The following is a 26,439-nucleotide window of genomic DNA, read 5'->3' on the forward strand; positions in this document are numbered from 1 at the left end:
TTGAAATCAATTTAAACTATCTGACTAGGGCTGACACTTTAACTAAGACTCTTTGTTACTTATTTACCATATATCATTAAAATGTTGTACATAATGACTCTGTGGATTCAATACTAAGCCTACATGTTTGCTGAGACATTCCAGTAATTGTATGTAACTCACGTTAATAGAAGGAACTTCCCATGAAGAAAACTGGAGTTTTTACCCTAATGCAGTCAGGACTGCCGGATTCTGTGGCAACCCCTCATTTCACCTCTACTGGCCAAATAAAAAAAAGGACAACACACACAATATCCTGTCCTCCAGGGAGCTCATTATACAGCCAGGATACATGATGCAATTTAAAGTAAGGAAAACATTCTCTTTATCCAAAGTAAAGCATACAATAAAAATTCACCTAATTTGTCTGTGGAATTTATTACAGTTTCAAGTAGAATATAAAATTCAGTAGTCTGTTAAATATTTAATAACTTGTTTGTTGGAATGCCAGGAAATACAGTAATAGAATAAAAAACATGGGGTCAGAATGGTTGCATAAATGTATGCAATGTGGTGGCCATGTTGATTCCAGGGTAGTAGAGAGACAAGGTGAGGTAACATCTTTTGTTGGACCAACTTCTGTTGGTGAGAGAGACAAGCTTTAGAGCTTACACAGACCTGAAGAAGACCTCTGTGTTAAGCTCAGAACTTGTCTCACTTACCAAGAGAAGTTGGTCCAACAAAAAAGATATTACCTCACCCCTTGTCTCTGCATAAATGTTATTTCAAGCCAGAATGGAATGACTGTCCCTTTCCTCGGGGTTGCTAGAGGTATTGATTGCCTGATTGCTCTCTACTGAAGTGAGTGGCAACTCGGTCTTATGCAGAACAACTATTCTTATTCTCATATCTAAGTGAGATGTCATTATAATAGCAGCTGCTGGGTGGTTGGGACAGGGAGACAAAGACTGACTGAAACTGAACATTAAGGCAAGATTAGTAAGTCCAGTAAGATGGAGATCTGGGGAATGTGCATGCCATTGCCTACCAAATGAGCATTGAGAAGAAAGAAACAATTCCTACCAAGGAACAGGCAGAAAAGGAGAGACAGAGTCAGAGTTGGGCAGAAAAATAACTAATGAAATATATTGAAAATCTGAAGGTGCTAAAAGTAATAGCCCTTTTTGTTACTTGGTCATCTGTCATGGAAAAATGGCCCAGAGAATCAGCAAAGCACCACTTGATGTTACTCTTGATTTTTAGCTGGATTTTTGAATGAGGCCAACACATTTTATAATCAATACAATGTAGCTATTAAATTATTATTGCTATTACTTTTTTGTATTGCAGTAGTGCTCAAAATCTGCTAGGCATTTTACAAACAAAAGAGAAGACCCTGACCCAAAGAGCACACAGGCTTAAAAAACAAAGACAGGATGTAACATATGAGCAAAGCGATAGGCTGATAGACATATGTGTCTTCCTAGTTACATTTGCTTCTTGGTCTTTTATTGTTGTTTTTAAGTTAAACACTCTGTTTTCCATTTCTGCCACAAATTAACACCTTCATCTTCTCACACAGCCATTGCCAGTTTTAGGGCAATTCTACGCTACAGCACTACATCGGCACAGATGCACTGATGCAGCTGCACCACTGTAGCGCATCTGGTGAAGAACGCGCTATGCCGATGGGAGAGCGCTCTCCTGTCGACATTATTACTCCACCTCGGCAAGAAGTGGAGGCTATGTTGGCAGGAGAGCATCTCCCACTGACATAGCACCAGTGTGGATAGCATGAAACTTGCATCGCTTGGGTGGGGGTGAATCTTTTTCATACCCCTGAGCTACGTAAGTTAGATGAACATAAGCGTGGACCTGACCTTAGATTCAATGTCTGTAATCCACTCCCTCACAGCATTTGACCCACACACACACAATCCACCACCTTCAAAGTTACCCCAGGGATGAATTTTACCTACTGTTACTATTGTATACAAAGGGTGTAGAAAGCCTTGTATATCAGCTTCACAGGCGGTCAGCTTACTCAATCAGCCATCTTTTATCTAGATTTCAGTGGGTGTGATTTGTGTTGATCCAGACGAGATGGTACATTCATATTATTAAGTTCTCTTCCCTTGGCTAAATTTTGCTCCTGACTTTCCTATATTTTCTGGGCTCTCCTTACTGCTACAGATGTTATTTCTAAACTAAGGATTCAGTTCTCCTGTACAGCTGCAGTGAGGGCACAGGTTTTGAAGCTGCTCAAAGTCAGATGTTTCTGTTTGTTAGCCATTCAGTAATATGTCAAGTATACTGAAGTCTCTGAACTTGAGCATCACATAATGTTAAGAGGAGTCATCTGTTTATTTCCTCAAACATACAGCACATTTCTGTTTACAAAGCCTTTTAAAACGATTTAACCCGATGAACCTGAGTATACACCAAACTGTGCAGGCCAAGATTTTCATAAATAGTTACCTAAAGTTAAGTTCTTCAATCCATATTTAGGCACTTAAATAAGTGACCTGACTTTCAAAAGTTCTGAGCATCCAGCAGTTTACATTGACTTTCATAGGAGCTGCAGGGTGCCAAGAACTTTGAAAATCTAACTATTCATGTTAGTGTCTACATGATTTAGGAGCCTAATGTTAGGCACCTGTTGTTGAAAATCTTTACCCCTAGTTCCAAATGCATTCTAAGCTCTAGTACCTAGAATGGCACTTCCCTTTTTATTATTGTACATTAGAATACAAAAGATGGACATTAGTCTCAGGTTACATGGTATAAAAAGACCCAGATATCATTATTAATATTCCCAGTCTTATGCAAAGATCCACAAAGGCAGCAAAGTTTGAAGTGGTGCACACTTTAGTTTTTAGTGTGTTTTTGTTGGGGCGGGGTGTTAGATCTAAGTTTGCAGTCTTCTAATTCTGTATCTTTAGAAAGAAAGGGCAACCGACAGTTCATTAGGTATTCCATTAAATGTCCGTTGGATCTCCCTGATCTAGCAGTACCTGATCCATTTTATTTGTGTTTCAGATTGTGGTGGGTTGTGAGGCAACTTCTTGTGGTGACCTGCACTCTGTAATGCTGGAATACACCAAGGATGCCAGGTAAGCTGTCTCGATCATTTACCCCAAGATATTGCAAGACCAATGACACTGTACCTGGAGTTACAGCTAATGAGCATATTGCTGGTAAACACACACACACAAATGTCTTCGAAGTATCTCTTGTTTTAGTATGTCGTGCTCTTTGATAAAGGACTATAAATTTTGGGCTAAAGCTATGCTGTACTAGAAGCCTTGTGATGCTAATTTGTAGTTTAACTGGTGACATTATTGTTTTCTGCAATGTAGAATAATAGGATATATGAATTACTTCAAAAAGTTGGACTGTATTTTGAGCTTAAATGCCTTTTGGGTGAAAACAAGACCATGGAGCAAATCCAGTATAAAAGGGCTCTTCTCTGACCTCTAAAGGGAAGGACTAAGGAAAAGAATTCTCAGTCATAACCTATAATGTCAGGTCACAGGGGCTCCTGGTCCCTGCTTCCCAAATCCCCTTACCTGCACAGATGTATCACAGCATTTCCACCCTGTGGGAGGTTACCATGGGAGAGTTTGCAGACTTTCATACTCTATTTGTGATTACAGTGCATGGAAATTATTGCTGAAGACCATTTGTGGTTTTTTAAAAAGAAATATTGCCATGACCTCTAGTATGTTGCTAACTTCCCTTTCATTATTATTTTCAGTTGTTCTAACAACATATTTTCTTTGCTTCCTACAGGACAGATTCATGGCAACTTGTCCAGACGCAGTGTCTTCCTTCCTCATCTAATAGCATTGGCTGCTCCCCATTTCAATTCCATGAAGCTACCATCTATAACTCCGTCAACAGCTCCGCATGGAAAAGAATAACTATCCAGCTGCCTGATCATGTCTCCTCCAGGTAGGTTACCAAAAGGTCAGCTCACTTTGGAGATATCAAACTTCATCTGTCTAGCTGGCACTGTTAGTATGGAACAACTGGTGAATGTAAAGTGTCTCTCTTTTGTCTGAACATGGAAATGATACATAATGGACACCTTTGAAGTTGCTTTTCTTTAATAAAAACTGCTACTGCCAAGTATTAAATACCCATGATATTCAGGCTAAAGATTGCCATTGTGACACAATCATAAGGCCTCATCCTGCAAACACTTATTACTTTGAGTAGTCCATTGAAGCCAATCAGGGTAGTCATGTTAGCAAGCACTAATATTGGTAGTAAGTGCTTTCTGGGTTGGGATTTATAATTGTAGACCAATGTAAATCTTTAGACCGGGTGTTCTCAAACTTCATTGTACCATGACCCGCTTTTGACAACAAACATTACTTCACGACCCCAGGAAAGGGAACTGAAGCCTGACCCCGCCCAAGCCCCACTACCCAAAGTTGGGGGGGCCAAAGCCCGAGCCTCACCACTCTGGGCAGGGGGGCCAAAGCTGAAGCTCAAGGGCTTCAGCCCCAGGCAAGGGGTCTGCAACCTGAGCCCTGCTGCCCAGGGCTGAAGCCCTCAGGCTTTGGCCCTTGGCAGTGGGACTTGAGCTTCAGCCCTGGGCCCCAGGAAGTCTAAGCCAGCCCTGGTGACCCCATTCAAAGGGGGTCCGGACCCACAGTTTGAGAACTGCTGCTTTAGACTCAGGGCAGTATTTTCAAAAATAGAAATCTGAAATTAGGCTTCTAAACCCATCTCCTGGAAACTGATTTTTGAAGATGCTGAGCACTCAACAGCTCCAGGTTATCTTCCTAGGAGCTGTTGGGTTCACAAAGCTTTTGAAAATCACAAAAGTGTCTAAGTGTGCATTTAGGAGCGTAACTTCTATTTTTGGGGATCTTAGCCAGAGGCTCTGTCTACGGCACAAGCCAGGGGTGTGACTCCCCTGGTTGTGTACACACGTTTGCACTGGGTCTCATTGCACAAGTATAAATAGCAGTAGAAAGGGTAGCAGGAGTGGCGGCACGGCAGAGTTCAAACCTCATTGAAACCGGTAGATACGTACTCGGCACAGCTAAGCCGCACCTCCGCTGTCGATACCTGTGCCACAGCAGCTTCCCTGCTGTAAACACGCACGCTACTTGCTGTGAGTTAGCACAAGCATGTGTACACAAGCAGGGGAATCACAGCCCTATCTGGTAGCGTAGACTAGCCAGAGTCTGCTATCTGTTTAATCCTAAAGCTGCTTAACTGAAGGTCGTGGGACCACTTACAGAAGTGTGCCCTAGAATGAGTAGTAAATGTTTTCAGGATGAGGCCTATCCATATAAAACTCCATTTCAATGGAATAAAGAGTGCTGGTGTTCTTTAGCGTGGTGTGGCCCTCTGGGGAAAGCTGGGAACTGAGAGCCTGGACTTCTGGGTACTATTCTCTGAGCTCTTTCGCTGACTCAGTGTGCGACATTGAGCAAGACACTTTAGTCTTCTCTGTGCCTCACCCCAAAATGCAAATCTAGCGTTCTTACCATTCATTTTTTCTGTTTCAACTTGTGTCCATATGGTTGAATGTTTCTGTACAGAAATGTTTAAGTGCTGTCTGCAACATAATATGATATTGTGATGTTTGGTATTTGTAGTGCAACTCAGTTCAGGTGGATTCAGAAAGGAGAGGAAACAGAGAAGCAAAGCTGGGCAATAGATCATGTGTACATTGGAGAAGCCTGCCCTAAACTCTGCAGTGGTCACGGATATTGCACTACTGGAGCCATTTGCATTTGTGATGAAAGATACCAAGGTTTTATTTCTTATATTCCTTTATATATATATATATGTATGTAAATATGTTAATCTGGCTCAAATGAAACAAATAAAATAGAGACACAGCCAAATATACTAACTCAGCACTGGAGTGCCTGAGTAACCAGTGACAAGATATAAATTCATAAATAGAAAGACTTTTCACCTTTGAATAACAGCTATCCCTGCCCTTTTTTACCTCCAGATTGAATTACTGTAACTTATTCTACGTGGAGCTACACTTAAAGGCCACTCAGACCTTACCAAGTGCAGAATGTGGCTGGCTGCTTACTCTCCACACAGAGACCGTGTTACACCTATGTTCGTTTCACAGAGTACACAGGCTTCCAGTTTGTATTCAAGTTTTTTATTTTGACCTGTAAGGGCTCAGTCCTGCAAGTACAGCACTTGGGTCCTGAGCCATCGAATCTATTAAACGTGTGCTTATAAGTACATGAGTAGTCCCACTTAACTGCTTAAGTGCTTTGTTGGATCAGGGCCAGATTGCTCACCACCTTGCAGGACTGAGCCCCATGACATTGAGTCCTGGCTGACTTAGAGACATTTCCATTAAAGCAATTGTTTCAGGCCTCCTACAGACTTAGGCAGACATAACTGCATTGGTTTACACTAGGTTCACATTTTGAAGGTTTTCATTGCAAACAGGAAAGCTAGAGACTTAGGTCCTGATCTTCCTCTCCCTGTTACTATGCAAATCCTACTGGAGTCAGTGTCATTACACTGCTGTAAATGAGAAGAGAATCGTGCCCTTATTTTTTTTAAATGAAACCTTAGATTCTCATGCACAGTCAAACAACAGTTTGAACATAATCTGCAATTAGGAAGCAATGTATGCCACTGTGCAGTCACATTATACACAGGGCCCTGCCTGTGACAGTAACTACAAGAAGTTGAATCTGCAGTTGAATTCAGTCATTTTTTCTCAATGTTTTGATACTTGTCTGTATTATAATTTCGCCTTATCATTTTTAGGTGATGACTGCTCTGTTTTCAGCCATGATCTTCCCAGTTACATTAAAGATAACTTTGAATCTGAAAGAGTCACTGAAATAAACTGGGAAACTATTCAGGGTGGAGTTATAGGGAATGGATGTGGACAGCTGGCACCATATGCCCATGGAGATTCACTGTACTTTAATGGATGTCAAATAAGGCAAGCTATTACTAAACCTCTGGATCTCACCCGAGCAAGGTAACAACACTTTACTATTAATTTGAAATACAACCTTAACTGCTCAGGACAGAAGTAACTACTTATAAAAATGAAATGGCATGTAGAATTGTAATGATAATGATGAATAGGGATGGCTCTCCCAGATTGGCATACACCTCTCAGCAGCAAAAAATTAAGGGCAGCAAAATGTTTAGCAGCTGTCAACTGGGAGTTTGTCTGAATAGGAAGTGACTGTTGGCTGGAAAGGTCAGATGGTTTTAGCACACCCAAGAGAGCACTGTATGTGTAGCCAGCACTGAAGATGAGGCCATTGGCAGAGGCTGGATGCCAGACTGTTTGGACTGTTAGTGAGTGAGGATGCTAACAGTAATTTCAGACCCACTTTCGGTATTCCTGGTAAACTACAATTACATTCACCTACCAGCTAACAAGAATACCTTTTTCATCTCTGCTGTTTCTCTGGCCATAGAGTACAAAATGGAATCTGTCAAGTTTGGTTCTTAACAGAAGGAATGCTTATAGGACACTGTATTTATCACTGAGGCCAATTGTAAAAGGCAAAATTAGGATTAGGGCCTTTCCACAAATTTGCCAAAATATTATCCATAAAGTTAAGCTTTTAACTTCTTATTTAGGTACCTAAACAAGGATTTAGAAGGCACTTATTTTCTTTTGTCCTTTGTTTTTTCCCTTTTTAATTTTTTGTACCTGTTCCTATTTGACTTTTTGGCATTCTTGATACACCTCACTTTTGAGCAGTTACATTGTAATCATGGATTGATTGCCTCCAATTACACAGATGGATGTTAAAATTCTGTTTAAACAGAAAAGTGTTAACAAAGCATATTCTTACTGAGAAAGGGGGTTGTGTTTTATGGATATTACAGCAGTTTATTTGTTTGCTAATAGTAATTATTCTTGAAGTTCTGTATTTTTAAAAAAGGGTAAGTTCACGTTGGCAATGTTTTCACTCCTACTTTAACATGTTACATACATTAAAAATCATTGTTCCCTGTGTTTTACAGCAAAATAATGTTTGTTTTACAAATTGGAAGCATTTCACAAACAGAGAGTTGCAATACCAACCTGAGTGATCCTAATACTGTAGACAAGGCAGTTCTACTCCAGTACAGTGTAAATAATGGAATTACATGGCAAGTAATAGCACAGCATCAGCCAAAGGACTTTATACAAGCCCAAAGAGTGTCTTACAATGTCCCGCTGTAAGTACCCAATCACACTACATTACTTCTAAATGCATACTATAAATTTCCTGCGGAAAGGAATCTGTGCAGGAAAAGAGAGGAGACAAGGGAAAGTGGAGGAAAAGGATGATAATTATAGCTATAATTAAAACCATAGCCTGCAGTCCTTTGGTATCATTAAAATAAGTGCAAAATCTTTACTTTAAATTTAAAATATAAAAGAATAAACCATCAAAACCTTGTTTTTGTTTCCTGGATCAATTCTGTTTAAGTAAAAAGCATTTATATTGTTTCCCCTTAACTCTTTCATGAATGCTGTATATTGAGGTTTAGGAGCACATGGATAATATTTTGGTTTTGCTTTTAGTGTTTTTGGGGGTAGATAGGCAGGCTGAAAAGGGTCCTTCTTAGTATGGAGGCCTAGCTGGTACTTCTGTTTGTAACCATAGGGAGGCACGAATGAAAGGAGTCTTACTGCGCTGGTGGCAGCCCCGTCACAATGGAACAGGTCATGACCAGTGGGCTTTGGACCATGTAGAAGTCGTCCTGTGAGTATCAGATTCACCTCATAACATCTCCATCTCAAAAAGCGTTGAAATGCCTTCAGCACGGCATGAATGTTGAACTCAGTAAGAAATGTTCTCTGAAAATCATTCTTTGCTTATGTTCTCCACTGACTGCAAAGGTCAGCAATTAAGGCAACCAAGAAATAAAGTTTCAGACCAGGGGAGCATATTGTGCATCATGGAGAAATGCAGAAGGGAATGCATGGACTTTAGCATCTTTAAATATTGGTGTATTCATATAAATCATCAAGGTCTTTGAAATATTGTATGATGTGATATCTGAAAGGATGTGTGTGTTCAGCAACTACGCTGGCATATAAAGTTGATGTACATCCTTTCAAAGATACAAAATAGTCTATTGTATTGCTCTTTGTACAGAGTAATGTTGTTGAATCAGGCTCTGAAAAATTGCATTAGCAACTAATGCCATATTCATTTCCTTTTTTTAGTAAGAAGGATACTGTTCAGAAACAGGGTTCACTATATCAGGTTCCTATGATCCGAGCTCTATATTCATCCCCTGTCAAGATTTTACCAAGTAAAGTGTCTTCACCATATTGATTTCCCCATTAATAAAATGGGTCTCACTCTCAATATTAACCCGTTTTTACTGTATTACGTCACAGAGAGATTATCTGCTTTTTCTTTAACAATTTAGTTCCAGTAGAGCTGAAATGCTAATGCCTTGACGGGCTGGGACTCATCGCTGACAGTGGTTGGCAGAGAGAAGCGTGTCTTCCCAATAGATAGGTTCAAATGTTCATTTTTTTGAAAAACTTAAAAAATCAGCATAGAAATTAGATTTGGATAACATCCAGATTTAGTAATTGTAAAAATGAGGTTTCTGTCTTTAAATTCAAACTAGTAGAGGCACCACAAGTATTGTTTTGTGACAGTAGCAAATTGGATTACTTGATCTCTAGTTAGCCCTGTTCTACTTTCCACTGAGGCGCACCAGCTTGCATGGCATTCATATCAACCCCAAACCAAAAACCACACTGGTCCCAACACTAAGTAGCTGTATGCGCTCCACTGCTTTTACACACCTTGCTGGGCTCTGCCTTCATAACATTAACCCTAAATTTGAAGGAACAGAGGGATGGACATGGTTCTTGGCATCTCCCAATAACTAAGAATGTAAATACCCAAGGCTAACTATTTAGGGCAGTGTTTGAACTGAGGAAAGGTACAATGCGTATGCAACATTTCCACTTCTCTCTGCTTTAAGGTGGGGTTTTCTTTAAGTTGAAAAAAGGAGAAAAGCAGTTGAGAAAAAAAAACAAAGCAATCTGAACATTAATTATATTGACCATTGAGTATAATCAGGAAAAATGAGATAGAATTTGGAAGAAGAAAATTTAGGCTGAATACCAGGAGAACCTCTGACAGTGCAATCTGTCATGCTATAGGAGAGTCACCCAAGAAAAGTAGTGGAAGCCCCATAATTTAAAACTAGACTGGAGAAAGCAATAGAAAATATACTGTAGGAATAGTATATCTGCTTTGTCCAGGAGAGGAATTAGATATGCAGACCATGCCACCTCCTCTTCCCCATTGCTCGTGTTGAGGACTTTTTGAGGGCCTCTCTGGGTTTTGGGCAAAGCCAGAATAGAGAGAACAACCTTTGCTCCCTGCATTGGATATTGGATGTAGGTTTTCAGAGAAGCGCCTATATGCCTGTCAGAGATTTAGCTCTCAATCTCCCAAGGTAGACAGACCATTACAAATGAACTGTTTACTTCCACAGCAGATATTGGTACATACAGAGCTATCGCAGTATGTTAGTAAAAGGCCAGATGTAAAATCAAAAACCCTGCTAATCACAATATGGTAAGATATGCTGCTCTCAGGAATTTAAAAATTATACACAATGGCACATATGGCAGGTACTATTTAGTAGTTAATTAGTTCTAACCTCTTTGTATCTCCCTGTAACTGCACTGGTTAGAACTGTACTTAATCTGAATATTCTCTACATTACATAATTAAAAATTTCTTTTAAATAACATTCAGCTATAGCACAAACTCAGAACACTCAAAATCCCAACTCTTGCTTAGACATTGCCAAGGGGAGGCAATAGCATGAGGATACAGGAATAAGAGCTGAGAGACCTGGGTTGTCTTCCTACCTCTGCTGGTACCTCATTGTGTCATCTTGGGCTGGTCACTTTACCTCTCTGCACCTCAGTTCCCCCATTTTCAAAATGAGGCTAATGATACATAACCACTTTTGTAAAGTGCTTCGAGAAGTATAGATGAAAAGCTCTATATAAATGTTAATTATTACCATTATTACTATTAATGCTTGATCATAGAATCATAGAATCATAGAATATCAGGGTTGGAAGGGACCTCAGGAGGTCATCTAGTCCAACCCCCTGCTCAAAGCAGGACCGATCCCCAATTAAATCATCCCAGCTAGGGCTTTGTCAAGCCTGACCTTAAAAACTTCTAAGGAAGGAGATTCCACCACCTCCCTAGGTAACGCATTCCAGTGTTTCACCACCCTCCTAGTGAAAAAGTTTTTCCTAATATCCAACCTAAATCTCCCCCACTGCAACTTGAGACCATTACTCCTTGTTCTGTCATCTGTTACCACTGAGAACAGTCTAGATCCATCCTCTTTGGAACCCCCTTTCAGGTAGTTGAAAGCAGCTATCAAATCCCCCCTCATTCTTCTCTTCCGCAGACTAAACAATCCCAGTTCCCTCAGCCTCTCCTCATAAGTCATGTGTTCCAGTCCCCTAATCATTTTTGTTGCCCTCCGCTGGACTCTTTCCAATTTTTCCACATCCTTCTTGTAGTGTGGGGCCCAAAACTGGACACAGTACTCCAGATGAGGCCTCTCCAGTGTCGAATAGAGGGGAACAATCACGTCCTTCAATCTGCTGGCAATACCCCTACTTATACATCCCAAAATGCCATTGGCCTTCTTGGCAACAAGGGCACGCTGTTGACTCATATCCAGCTTCTCGTCCACTGTAACCCCTAGGTCCTTTTCTGCAGAACTGCTGCCTAGCCATTCGGTCCCTAGTCTGTAGCGGTGCATGGGATTCTTCCGTCCTAAGTGCAGGACTCTGCACTTGTCCTTGTTGAACCTCATCAGATTTCTTTTGGCCCAATCCTCCAATTTGTCTAGGTCCCTCTGTATCCTATCCCTACCCTCCAGCGTATCTACCTCTCCTCCCAGTTTAGTGTCATCTGAAAACTTGCTGAGGGTGCAATCCACACCATCCTCCAGATCATTTATGAAGATTTTGAACAAAACCGGCCCCAGGACCGACCCTTGGGGCACACCACTTGATACCGGCTGTCAACTAGACATGGAGCCATTGATCACTACCCGTTGAGCCCAACAATCTAGCCAGCTTTCTATCCACCTTATAGTCCATTCATCCAGCCCATACTTCTTTAACTTGCTGGCAAATACTGTGGGAGACAGTGTCAAAAGCTTTGCTAAAGTCAAGGAACAACACGTCCACTGCTTTCCCTTCATTCATAGAACCAGTTATCTCGTCATAGAAGGCGATCAGGTTAGTCAGGCATGACTTGCCCTTGGTGAATCCATGCTGACTGTTCCTGATCACTTTCCTCTCCTCTAAGTGCTTCAGAATTGATTCCTTGAGGACCTGCTCCATGATTTTTCCAGGGACTGAGGTGAAGCTGACTGGCCTGTAGTTCCCAGGATCCAGTTGATGGTCTTATATACATTTGTGTTGCAACATTAAGCATCACAATTTGTATTCTGAATACAGTTTATCTTAAATTCTTAATTCTCCTTGATTCTCTAGACATATACTGTTTGTAATATCTGAGTTTCCTTGGGATTTTCAATAACTGAGAGAAAAAGAGAGAGGATAAGGAAGAAAATGGGTCCTAGAAGTGTAGGAAAGTTGATATGCTGGGTCAGATTCACAGCCCCAGAACATGGTGATGTAAGTTCTTTGTTAATATATCAGTGTAAGCAAGAATTAATTGGGGTAGCATATGTCAAGGAGGTAGAGGGGCAGAGCTGTACCAACCAACAGATACAATTTTGTGCTGTATTTTATTTCTGAAAGGGTTAAATAAAATATTTTAATTAAAAGTAATGGAGGAGCAGCTTTACCCTAAACCTTCTTCAACTTCTCCGTAGACTGCTTATCCTGCTACAGCCCTGCCTTTCCATCTCAACTTGTCACTTACACCACCATCTATGTCATCTCGTAATTTGCCTTTACAAACTAAATTCTGCACACAAAAATACCCCATGCCAGGAGCATCCATTGGAGCTAAGATGTCAGGAAGCCACAGGGAGTGGCAGAGTTGTGTCCTGGATTGATCCATGGATTATGGGCACAGAATCCCTGCCCACTCTGCAAGCGAACAAAACCTACCTCCACAATGGATTGATCCAAGGAAAAAGCCAAGAGGCAATCTTCTCATAATTTTCCACCCCACTCCAGTCCCCTTGCTAGTGTTTTCTGAGAGGGTGTTATCTGAGTATTAGTCAGCAAATAACTAATGATTCATATGTAGGGTGACCATGTGTCCCGGAAAACCAGGAATATCCCTATTTTCAGGTCCTCTCTGATGGTCCCTGTCTGTTTAATAAAATTTGAGTTTCGCCACGTTTTTGTAACACCTGCAAATTGGCCACCTGAAAGAGACACCAGTTAGCTGAGTTGGTGACAGTATTCACAGGCCAGCTGAGTGCACCTCAAGGACTAGCCCTGGCCAGGCCAGTCATATGTTGACAACCTGTCCTGCTCCCAAGGAGGCCCCCAGGGAGTCCCCTCTTCCTCAAGTTCTCAAACTACCTCTCCTCAAAACATAGAGCTAGAGGCACAGTGTGGTGAAGGAGAGGGAGAGGCATTGCGTGGCTGAGGCACAACTCAAGGAGTGGTCATACTCTTCTCTCTCACCATCCTGTGTACACCTCCCTACCCCGCAGCAAAATCATCCCCTTCCCTGCCTTCTTTTGCTCTACCCCTGGGGGACAGACATCCTGGTTTTTCATTTTAAAAATCTAGTCATCCATGTTGTCAATGTGTATTGAGGGGCTCCCACATACATCTCAAACATCCCAGGGGGAGACGGTATAAACACCATATACACCATCTGATTATAAACTTTACTATTCCAGCCATAATATTAAACCATACTATGATCATACTTTGTATTCCTTTTTCTCTGGCAGAGGGTTGAGGGCTGCAAATTAAAGACCAGCTCCTCATCTCCCAGGCCAACCCCTTTGTTCTGCCATGGCACAAAGGGGCTAGAAAGCCACCCAGGAGCAGGTGGGGGTTCCTCTTGCATAGGGAACGCTCTTGCTGGTGTAGAGCAGGCTATTCAAGCTACATGCACCATATTCCTTGTCCAGCATAGAAGGTATGTTGGTGAATTGTGAGGCATGACCAGAGCACCTTGAACTCCAGCAGTCCTGTGCTAGCAGAATGGCCACAGCTACAGGAGGGCCATTGTAGCAAGCATGGATTAGAGCTTGATGTCAGGAACAGAAACAGTACTTAGCTTTCCACAGGACTAGGGGAGCACAAAGGAAGGATTAAGTAATCTCTGACTCCTGCCCCATGTTCTGCACTGGATGTGAGTCAGTGAGACCTGAGTATCTGGCTCTGACGTTATTAAATTCAAATTGTTTAAAAGCTATAAAAGTATCTTAGTAAGCATCTTAATCCTCTGGCTGCTGAGGATGATGATACTTCTTCTCTTGCCGTATGCAGTGCAGTGGTAGCCCCAGAATATTGCAAAGAAAAGGTGGGTGAGGTAATGTCTTTATTTGGCCCAGCTTTCGAGCCATGCAGAGCTTTTCTTCAGATCAGCTTTTCTCTCTCGCCAACAGAAATTGGTCCAATAAAAGATATTACCTCACCCACCTTGTGTCTCTGTACATCTTCACATTCTGTACTGAGGTGCCCCCTTCTTACCACAACTCTCCATGCCTCTTCTCTCTAACCCTCCATTGCTTTCACCACTTTTCCTCCCTAAGCATGCAGTCAGCCAGATCCGCCCAGCCTACCTCCAATCACTGCCAGTTGGCCTGCATGCACTGAACGACTGTAGGTTCCATACCAGCTTCTCCTCACCCCCAGCATCTGCAGCTGGTATGCACGCCCTGTCCCCGAAGAGTCCCACCTTCAAGAAGAGTGAGGGACATATGGGGAGAGCAGGCTGGGAGCAGTGGCACCCTGCAGGGATGTGGTCAATAGGGACTCATTGCAAGCAAGAGTGCTGGTCTGATTCTACTTTCCAGCAACTACAAATGTTCCCTGCTCCTCCTACAGTGCCCTCTAGTGACCACTTAATCCCTTAGAACAGGCGTGGCCAATCTGTGGCTCCGGAGCCACATGTGGCTCTTCAGAAGGTAATATGCGGCTCCTTGTATAGGCATCGACTCCGGGACTGGAGCTACAGGCGCCAACTTTCCAATGTGCCGGGGAGTGCTCACTGCTCGACCCCTGGCTCTGCCACAGGCCCTGCTTCTGCTCTACCCCTTCCCGCCCCCTCCCCTGAGCCTGCCATGCTCTTGCTCCTCTCCCCTCCCACCCCAGAGCCTCCTGCACACCACGAAACAGCTGATTGGGAGGTGCAGGGTGGGAAGGGGAGGCGCTGATTGGCGGGGCTGCCGGTGGGTGGGCGGCATTGGGTGCGGGGGCAGGATCTGATGAGGGGCTGCTGACGTATTACTGTGGCTCTTTGGCAATGTACATTGGTAACTTCTGGCTCCTTCTCAGGCTCAGGTTGGCCACCCCTGCCTTAGAAATAAAGCAGTTTCTAGAGTTACGTTTATGAATATTTTTATACTTACATGACTTCAAAATTTCCATTTTGATGCTTTGGCTCTTCTCACCCCTCCAAATATTTAAAATTAATTTTCTCCTGAGCCTCCATGCCAATTTAGAGTCCAGAACATAGTTTATAGCTGAGTTATAAACAGGATTATCATATATTGTTCATTCTGATTGACTCCTGATTCTGATAACACAATCATACCACTAGCCTGTGACTATCAGATGCTGTATGAGCTACATTTCCAGAAGCCTAGCCTAGCCTCCCCTGTTGTGGAGGCAATTTTTTTTCTCCCAAGATAGATGACACAAACAAATATGCCAATATTTGGAACAGCCCCTAATTTTCACATGCAAAACCTATGTGTGCAATCAGGAAGGCTGGAAACAAGGGCCTATCTGTAATACTTCTTTGAATTATTCAATTAATACAACAGAAATATTGCTAATCCTGTAATGCAGCTGCAAATAGTGCTCAGAGTGAATATAGAAGCTATTTGGAATACAGTATATATTGGTAAAAAGAAAAGGAGTACTAGTGGCACCTTAGAGACTAACCAATTTATTTGAGCATAAGCTTTCGTGAGCTACAATAGCTCACGAAAGCTTATGCTCAAATAAATTGGTTAGTCTCTAAGGTGCCACTAGTACTCCTTTTCTTTTTACAAATACAGACTAACACGGCTGCTACTCTGAAACCAGTATATATCGGTATGATCTTGCCAGCTAATCATTTGTCAAACTATTTTAATAGGGCTGGACCTATAAAGTAGGGGTGAAACTACTATCCAGTCATCTTGTCCCTTTAAACTGAGTTTTCTTTTATTCATTTGTTAAGACAGCGTACTTGCTCTCTGCACTTTTGAAGAAAGTTTTGGGCAGAGTCCTTGCATGATCAATGAATGTGACCTTTCTTAGGATAAAAACGTAATTCTCCCTCACCTCCCATCCCCTGCCTTCCACTCCTACAAGAATGCTTATTCTGTGCCCACGTACCTCTACCCTAAAAGCCTGAATCCAGCTCTGCATTACATTTGCACTTCAGTCTACATATAATATAATTCACAGTCTGTTTGCTGAACAATAAAACCACACACCTTTTTTGCATGTGCTTCTTGAAAAGCAATTTCTTTGTAAACAGGGTGGGCCCTTAATAACCTATAAAGAAACAGTGAACTCTGATCAAATGTATTCAGAACTGAAGGGGAATAAACTGCAAACTAAGGGTCTGATCCTTCATTCTTTATGCACCCAAAACTCCCAGTGACATCCTTGGGAATTTTAGTTGCGCAAGAAATGTAGGATATGGCCCCAAAATTGTGTGTGTGTGTGTGTGTGTGGTTAACTTTGCAATAATAAACATAGAATTAATCCTCCATAAACCATCACTTCATGCTATTCATTGTCAAGATAATTTTACATTTTTGGCACAAATGACTTGTTGAGGATTTTGTGTTGCATTTGTTACAAAGAATTTTTATGCTTTTTTGCAATATTCAAGTACAAATTATATCTTCTAGCTGTAACAAAACATATTCATGTGGAAAAACATTTTCATTTGCTTCATTTCTTCAGCAGAAAGCAATGCTTTGAAACATTTCACTCAAGATTATTAAAAATATTTGTAATAAAGAAAAGAAACAATTTAAATGTTAGGGCATTATCTTTGTATTCACAAGATTTATGCCAAATTTAGTATGGTGCAGACTGTGCTTTTAAGACTGTCTTTTACTATGTTTCTATAAAAAGACTGCATGATGAATTTTTATAGAAAATAAAAATATAAATGTTGATTTTAAAAATCAGGAAATAATTTGTTCAATTTTTATTTTCAAAAGAGATGAAAAGTCCTATATTGCCTCTAAACCTCATCTGGCTTTTATGACTAGTCACAGTGCTGCATGCATTGAAAGGCATTTTCTAATTTGTGTTGTATTTCATTATTTGCTGTCATTGGTTTTACACTAGAGTAAGGTAAGTACTTTCCCTGAATTAATATCAACTATATGTTGGTGGTACAGCTACAGTACTTTGAAAGACTCTAACCCTGTATTTTGTCAATGATGATATTTTGCGGGAAAGGGAGCGGCTTCATTTGTACTCTCAAAGATGTGAGCATGCATTGCTGTCTCATAAAGGTCCAAACCCTGCAGCTGTTCCTCACAGACTGATTCTGCAGGGTTCTCAGTGCCATTAGGAGTTAAAGTTTGCAGGATACGTTCAGCACCTCACTCAAGCAAACTTTCAATTAAGAGAGTGGACGTTGTAACTAAGGATTGAGAGCCCTGATCATGGTGGGTGCTGGGCCCCACCTGAGAGTTCCTGAGTGCTCCCAATAATCCTTGAAGTAGGTCGAAACTGAGAATTCTCAACAACTTGCAAGATCTGGCCCTGAGACCTGACGTAAAATTCCCACTATTTTCAGTAAATTAAAATTACAGAATTAAGGCCAAAATTATCTACTGTGTGTCCGTAAACATGTACAATAAATATATGCAGTGATGCATGCCAATGTAACTAAAAACAGAATAAGTATTTATTTGGAGTGGGTTTTTTGCTTATTATAACAGCATCACTTTGTACAGCCATAGTTATGCAGCTAGGCATTTCTAATCACCATAGTAGCTAGAGACATAGGTTTTAATACTGATACTATTGGAGTTTTGCCATTGACTTCAGCGGGGCCCGGGGTTTCCTCTGGAGTCTGTCACCATTCTTAGGGGGTTTGTAACTCAGCCACAACATTCGCTGCATACTAAACATTGATATATTTATTTGTCGGACCATGTTGCCTTTCATTTTTTCAAAGGCTTGATTTAGGTTAAAGTTTGGTTTGGCACCCAGAAACCTTTGTTTCTGATGTGCCATGTCAGTTATACATATAAATAACAAATAAAAATAATTCACGGTCTTAGCATAGGTACATATTATTTACCAAATGTTCTTATTCGCTTGGCCGTCTTTGATTTAAAACAAAAAAAGTGCAGGATAATAGTCCAATAGGTACTTTATATTTTAAAAAATCATGTTAAATTACTGAGGCTTAAAAGACACATACAGAGTAACTCCTCATATGTTGTTTTATTGTTCATGCTTATTGAGCATACCCAGCGTGGCTCTTCATTATACTGTATCTGCCTGATCTGCTCTCGTTTGCAGTGGTGTAACTCCAGTGACTGCACTGGAATTAAAGAATTTACTTGTGTAAGTTAGAGCAGTATCAGCCCCCATATTTTTTTTTTAAATACAAGCATATTGCCCTAAAAAGGTGACAGATTGGATTGTGCAATAATTGCTTCCTAGGTTTTGTTACTAGTCATTCTGTCAAATGATCCACAGATAACTAGTCTTTGGGAGATTTTTTTTCATCTGTACTCTTCATCCAATGATCTGGTAAGTGCACCGAAGATGCACCAAAGGATCAGTGCATGCTGATGAACCTTGGAAAGTTTATTGTGCACTTTCACTGAAATTGTAATGGTGTCTAAGTTCCCTTTGTGGTTGAAATGATTCCATTCATAATCTTTGAGGTAGGGATTGTTTCTCCCCATATATCTTTACAGTGCCTCGCACATTGTGGATACTGTTACATTATAAATAATAACAACAGCATCTCCATAGTCTTAATGACAAATCTGTTTGTTTTTTTCTAAAAAATAGAAATAAAGTTCAGTATTGCTATATAAAAACAACATTAAAGGGCTTCTTTACAGACACTAAATCCAATAAATGCAGAATTACCTTTTCTGCAATGCTTTTATGATATAGCTATTAAGGTGATCTTATAAAGTACAATTGAACTTTGTTCTCTTATCAATGTATGATGTTAACTTCCATTATAGTTAATAGAATTATATGCATATACCTCCACCCCAGCCCACAGAGAGCAGAATATACTCTTATATGCTGCACTAAAGGTCAGATCCAACTTCTATGAAGGCAATGAGAAATTTTCCATTGACTTCACTGGGCATTGAATCAACCCTTCAAGCCCTAACCAATGCCTACCAAAGTCAGTGGAAAGACTACCACAGACTTCAGTGGGAGTGAGATTAGGTCTATCAGCACAACTGAAGGACTGAGCATTAGCTTAATTGTTGTTTTGGTTTTGTTTTGTTTTCATAGTTTTTTTTTCTTGTACTGCAGTTTTGATTTCACTTAGTAAAACATGTGAACTCTTTCCTTGGGGCACACAACAAATACATTTCACCATCTTGTAAAATACCACTAATAGATTGAATTTAAATCAAAGACTAAGCAGCTGCTTCTGGCCTATAACTCACGTGATAACCTTTTCTAAATTTCTTCATTTATTTCCTTAAAATGTCTGCAGCATAATTATTGTTGTTTAAGTCTTGTTCGTGTCATTACATTTAAGGCGGTAAGCAGCATTAGACAGAGATGATAGTGTAATAAGAATTGTTAAAGAACATTTTGAGCTATTTGTTCTTCTTAAAAATGTGTCTGATTTGCCTTAGATTATAAGGTGTCAGGAAAATAAAGGTGCACAGGAAACATTAGCTTTGCCAATCACTGTAAGTCTCACACAAAACTATAATAAATCAGTGTAGTGCAGAACTTCCCTTTCTGGGTAAAAGCCAGGTGAAATCAAGCTCAAATGTTAAACAAAAACCACCTCTTAAATGAAAGATGCTCTGGCATAATGGCTACTGTAGCAATGCAAGAGTTTGTATTGTATCCATTACCATCAGATGCTGGATGGCTTGAAAAACTGGGTGGGCAAGGGTTATAGCATCAATTATTTTAGTGTAGTCTAATAAATTAAGTTCTCAGTTAGTTGTTGGAAAGAGGATAATTTTGAAGTCAATTTTATAGAGATGGTTTCTTTATACAACAGTAAAAGCTATTCTTGCCTTTGGAGGTTCATGCTTATTTTTCCTTAGGGGTCATATTCACTAAAAATAAGCGTATGCACTTGGAAGGGAGAGGGTAATTGATTGCAAGCTGAGCATTTACTTTTCATTCACAATGAAAACTCACCACCCTGCGCTAGCTCCCCAAATAGAAAGTTAATTGTGACACCTGCTGCCAGTTTTTTGTTTCATGACTCCACCTTTATAACAAAACTTAGGACTTGCTGCACTCCCTGGGTTGTGGGCCTCCAGCAACAGAGGCCTGCAGTCCACCTGGAGCAGAGGTAAATGAGCCAAGCTGCCAGCATCCTTTTCACCACTGGGGGACCAAAACCAACCCCCACTACCTCCAAAGCAGGCTGGTCAGCCCTGGAGGGGCAGAGCCAAACCAGCCAGAAGCTGCATGGACTCCACCAGAACATATTGTTGTCTTTCCATGGAATCACCCCAGGGAATTTATGATGGCATTCCTTGGACTGAATTTCCCTCTCTCTGGTGCAGTCAGTGTTCCCCTCATGGATGCATAGGGCTGAAAATTGCACCGCCTTGCATCCACAAGCATGAATCTGACCTTGAGACTTGATCTTTATAGGCCTGATCCTGCATCCATTGAAACCAGAAAAGATGGGATCAGGTCCTATGACAGTTCATCCTGTGGTGGGTAGCAGTTGTTCTGCTGAATCATTGAGTTTTCTCATGCTGGCAACCATCAGTATTGTTGGTTGCACATAGGATCTCATTGTGGATGTTGGACTAAGACGGCTTCCAGCGTAGCCTTGAGGGAATATTAATATTTTTTGCAAATAATGTCCAGAAGGGACAGTGCAGTGGCCTTAAGCATCAGGATTATAATACTTGGGCTTCCTAGAACAGCGTCAAAGCCTGACAGAGTCAACACTGCCCTTTATTATTCTGAGATAAATTCGTTCTGTGCAGTTTCTTGTGCGGGACCTCTCTGATGAGACTTTACAAATTGGGCCCTTGCTGCAATGTATGGTCATTAAATTCCCCATGACACCTTCTTTTCGTTTTTAAAAGCAGGGGTTTCACCCCAGGATTCTGACCAATGTATCCATCCCCACTCCTCCCAGTGTTGTGCCGTAGTGGTTGCCACACTCCCTGCCCAGAACCGGTTGCTTTAAAGTGATGTGTGTATATGGAGAGTGAAGTGGTTTGTGATCAATAGACATGAAAGGTGCTGTAGTAATGTCAGATATTCGCATTCTGTGCTACAAGTATTTTTTCATTCTCATAACTCTGAATGGATTTTGCTTGTAGCTTTAAATGAGACTTATATTACACCAATGTGCTAATGACAATGACAAGCAAACAGAGTTAACCCAAATGTAGCTGTTCAGAGTTCCATTCCACCAGCAGAGATGGTAGAGCTTAGGATTGCCATACAGCCTCAAAGTGAGTCTCTTCAGGGTTATGTGCAAGTTTGCATTTAGGAGCAGAACTGTATTGAATCGTCATGAAAGCTATAAGCTTCTTCTCCAGAGCCTGTGGCATTCCCAGCAGTTAGGAATGAAGCTGCCAGGAGAAACATGGAGAGACATCTCTGGTACAAGTGCATTTAATCAGTGGAGCCACACCAGGAATATATTAGCTTAGTTTTATAACATGAAGATATTAAAAGGCACAGTGTTCAGAAACCAGCCTCTCAGCAGGAACCACTGGAGAGACCTCTCCTTTTTTCCCAGTTCATTCTTCCCAGACTCGTCACTCTGAAAATGGCCACTCCTGACACCCAACCTAGGTGAGGGCTTGAACATAGGGAGAAAGGCTTCTTCAGCAAATATTAGCTGTCCATCTGTATTACAACTGTTTCAATGTAGATTATTTTAACTATGTTTATATTTAAATACAGCTCGGCCTTTTTAAGGAATTTATACATAACATGCACCAAAATTCTTGCACCATCTTCTGGCCGTTCTATGTGTTAGGACTGGTGTAGCCAAAGGGCCAAAAATAGCAACAGCCACGCCCCTCTCCCTTAAAGGAAGTTGCAGTCTAGATGGTGGTGCTAGTCTCTAGTGATTAGATACAACAGCCTCCACCCGTTCAGTTGTAGTGTATATTAGGCCCCCAAATACTCCTACCCTATTCAGCCAGTAAGGAAATTTACTTTTCATGGTACTTTCCACAATTTTCCATTTGTTTCCCCTGTGCCCCGGGATTTCCCTTTGTTTTGTTTTATTTAGCCTCACCGTGGTGAAAGAAAGAGCCCTATTTGGAAATGGAAAAGTGTCTTGATTTATCATCTAAAATCTGGTCACTCTGTTCCATGTGTTTCTTTGATCCTCTTCTAAAGATTTTTGGGTTGTTGGGGTTTTTTAAGAAAACTTCACTCAGTCAAAGTCACTTAGTTCAAGGGTTTGCTGCTTAGCAAATCTTAAAGTTTGGGAGGTAGAGCAGTGTTTTTATTTTATTCTCAAAAGGAAGTGGCTACTTACAAGACCCTGTAAGGGATCCCACTGCTGGGTTCCATGTGCTTTAAGCCTGTAGAGTCTGAAAGAGTTCAGACACTGCCCCGGCTTGAGGTCTCTGGGCACACTCTTGGGGTGCAAATCCTCTGTTTAGCATCCCCTCCTGAGAGCTTAGACCTGTAGTCCAACTGCTAACCCCTCACTCTCCCACAGTTTAACACACCCTTTCTCAGCACACCAGCCAGGTATGCACTTTGGGGTCATAGGGTTAACACTTCAAGGGCACATAATAGGTCTCTCTCTCTCACACACACACACACACACACTGCAGAGCATTCTTTGGGTTGGGGTCAGAATCCTCTGGGGGTGCCCAGGGTCCTTCTTCTGCATTCTTGGATTGTCTTCTCAACCATGGAACTCCTATGTTTCCCTCCCCAGGTCAGTTTGCTCTGATTTTGATTGGTCCTGCAGCTAAACTGGTGGTGTTTGCTATGAAAATCGTTTGTCTTTTCCCCTTTGCCTGCTCAAAACTTCTTGTGTGGTTCTCACATATAAGCCCTTTTCAAAACCCTGCTTTGTCATCTCTGTCCCTTTATTCTGGCTGAGGATTTTCCACTCTCTCCCCTTCACCAGCCTCCTGCAGGAAGGCAGGATAAAATTGATTCTTCTAGGCTTGAGCTAAACCATTGTCCCATGGTACTTCCACTTGAATAAGTAGTTATGGCATTCTAATGACCCCCCACCCCCCCATTGTGCCTGGTGAGGGAGGGATGTGAGACAGCCCTTGTCAGCAAGGGTGGAACCACATACATATAGAGGTATTCAATAATACAGAAATGTTCATAAGAACAACTGAGAACATCGGCCTGAATTCACAAGTTGTACAGATTCCCCAAATCATCACAATAGCAGAGCCAGACATTAGGGAGGTGGAGCAGTATTTTTCTGCTGCACTCGAGAGGAAAGGGATTAACAGCATCTCTCCCATTTAGGAGTCTGCAAATGAGGGAGACAAGGATTTTTGGAGTATAAATCAGGCTTGGAGAAATGCCCTGTGTTGGGAGGGGATAGAGTGCATACAGCTTGAGTGAATCTGGCCCTAAGCCCCCATCAGTGATAATTAATTTAAATTCTTGCTCTAGTTCTGAAATACTGAATTGTAAGCAAAATCAAAGTGGGCCCGAGTCTCAACGGCCTTGCACCTTGTACGGTCATTATCATTGTTCTAACATGCTGTCAGATGCAAATGGTAGGATTTTACATCACTTTGCAGAGGCAGAAAAGACTGTGCAAGGCACAAGAGGGTGGAGAATCTGGCCCCCCAGCTTACATGTCAGAAGGCAATTTCAAAATGGATGCAAAGAGATTGACATTCTTTTCCTCCTCCCTACCCTTTGATTTTAACAGCACTCGCAAACAAAATTACATGATGAATTTTTCACGGCAACATGGGCTCAGGCATTTCTACAACAGAAGACGAAGGTCACTTAGACGATACCCATGAAGAAACGAGAAATTTATATTTTCCTCCCAACATGTGATGTGTTGCTTTCCATTATTTAAATCTTAGCACTGCATCTGGTATCAGGACTTTTCTGCAACTGGCTTGGTGAATAACGAAAAGCCTTTCTCAAGACAGAGTTACACCACTTTTTCGCACTGTGAACTAATGAGAAGTGACTTATTTTCTCATAGGTAAATGTTTCAATGTTGATGTGTCTGTGAAAATTGTGATCTGTTGTAATATCAGTTACAGTGGCAGTATGGGAAGTAAGCAACTAATCTGTTTAACAGGAAAAAAGTTTAAGCACAAAGACTTTTCCAGATTTTATGTTTAAAAACTACATATTAAGTACAGTATTTAACATTCTTTGTCACACAGCTATTTAAATGCACTTGTATTTCAGCTCTGTATCATATTTTATATGATTAAGTTATCATTGTCTTCTTTGTATTCTCTTCTACAACATGACATATTGGCACTGTATTTACTTGTTATGTTGTTGTAATATTTTGCTGCTGATTTTGGGGCTATTTACACTCTGATAACATGCATAAAGCAAATTGCAATACCTACTCAAGAAGATAATTGCAAAAGTAGTTGTAAAGACGTTGATCTCCTTCAGTCTTACTCTTTGATATGTCTGTTGGTTAGCATTGTTTTGTGGATAAGAAGAATGCTTGACATTTAAACTTTTTTACTAAGCAGCTGTGGATAAAACCCCAAACAGAAGTTCCCATTTCCTTGTCTAAAGGTAAAACAGTTCTCTGTGACTGATTTAATTGTAATAACTGCCATTTGATGTCTGTAGTAATGGAGTGATTTGTGACGTGAACGTTTCATCGTGTTCTATTTGGTGTTTGTTTCTATTGCGGGTCATGTTTGTATCATCTGATGAAGTTGTACCTACACCAGCAACATTACAATGCCCCTGTAGCCCTAAGCTGCCTATTGTCATAAATAAAATGTTTCACTATATGGTGAACCAAGCTACAGATCCACGCTTCAATAAAGTAAAGTTGATAAACAAGTTTAGTGTTAGATTTTTCAGGCCATTGTGTCCTAAATGAAATTATTTGGTAAGGGGTTTGGTTTGCTCACTCAGATTGTAACAACAGCACACAGATGAACACTGTATAATATTTTTCAACGTTGAGTACACTGTGCTTCAGTTGTGTCTTTCCTTTGGGAATCTCAAAGTGCTTTACAGACATTAATTGAGGAAGCTTCATAACACCTCTGAGATATATAAGTATTTTACAAGTGACAAACCTGAGGGCAGGTGAGTAAGAAGAAACATTTTCAAGCTTGGGTACCTTAAGTTAGGCACCTAAATCCATATTTATGCTGATCCCATACAATTTCATGGAAAATGTGGGTGTTGAACACTTCTGAAAATCAGGCCGTTTGGGGCTAACTGTAGGACTTTGACTTAGCCAAAGTTACATAATGCATCATTGGCAGAACTGGGAACAAAACCCAGAAGTTCAGATTTCCAGTGTCCTTCACTATGGACTGGACCATTCCTTTTTAAGACAGTTACTTTACTCTCAATCTTGTCAATCTGTTTAAAAAAAAGTAAAAGATCTATTCAAAGGAAAGAATTTTGAGCATCTAATCAAACTATTATTAAATAGAATAATAGTTTAATGTTTTTTTATTATAAGACTGAAAATATTATAATTCAAAGTCCCAACTCCCTCCTTCTGAACAAAGATCCAAGATATTAAAACTCTTTTCTTTAAGATAATTTTATTTAGCATATCATGTCAACAGATGGACTACATTTCAACATACAGCACATGTAGCTGTTACATGGCAAGAAAAACACTTTTTGTCAAGGACAATAGTATAAGGGAGTGAGGAAGGTGAGTATGAATTAATCACACTCCAGATAAGTGAGACCAGTACAGGCGGATCAGATGCTTCTCAAAATCATAGACATTTATCTTGAATAAATATTTGTGGGTGACAAATTGGTTCAATTGAATTATATATCTAGAGCCCAGCACTGAAATATCTAAACATAATGTATCATTTCTGCATGCCAAGGTTCATAGGGGACTCCACAGTGAATTCTGCCCTTTTGCCTTTCCCAGGTTCCAGGAAACTCTTTCTTAAGTT

The 26,439-nt window shown here is 40.8% G+C and overlaps 1 protein-coding gene across 2 annotated transcripts in view; it reads left to right on the forward strand.

Annotated features, from left to right (window-relative positions):
- Window positions 1-25,345, forward strand: part of RELN (reelin) — a 468,214-nt gene extending 442,869 nt beyond the window's left edge. Inside the window, exons 57-65 of one of the 2 annotated variants that reach the window (XM_048836399.2) lie at window positions 171-346; window positions 3,019-3,092; window positions 3,772-3,933; window positions 5,598-5,755; window positions 6,751-6,970; window positions 7,978-8,175; window positions 8,607-8,705; window positions 17,350-17,485; window positions 24,222-24,313. In XM_048836399.2, the coding sequence (XP_048692356.2) occupies window positions 171-346; window positions 3,019-3,092; window positions 3,772-3,933; window positions 5,598-5,755; window positions 6,751-6,970; window positions 7,978-8,175; window positions 8,607-8,705; window positions 17,350-17,479 (1,217 nt within the window). In that variant the 3' untranslated portion in view covers window positions 17,480-17,485; window positions 24,222-24,313. Of the gene's footprint in view, window positions 1-170; window positions 347-3,018; window positions 3,093-3,771; window positions 3,934-5,597; window positions 5,756-6,750; window positions 6,971-7,977; window positions 8,176-8,606; window positions 8,706-17,349; window positions 17,486-24,221 lie in introns of both variants that reach the window. The other variant, XM_048836401.2, reaches the window with a different exon arrangement.
- Window positions 25,346-26,439: the final 1,094 nt, after the last annotated feature.

This window comes from Caretta caretta, chromosome 1 (genome assembly GCF_965140235.1).
Source record: "Caretta caretta isolate rCarCar2 chromosome 1, rCarCar1.hap1, whole genome shotgun sequence".
Lineage (NCBI taxonomy): Eukaryota > Metazoa > Chordata > Testudines > Cheloniidae > Caretta > Caretta caretta.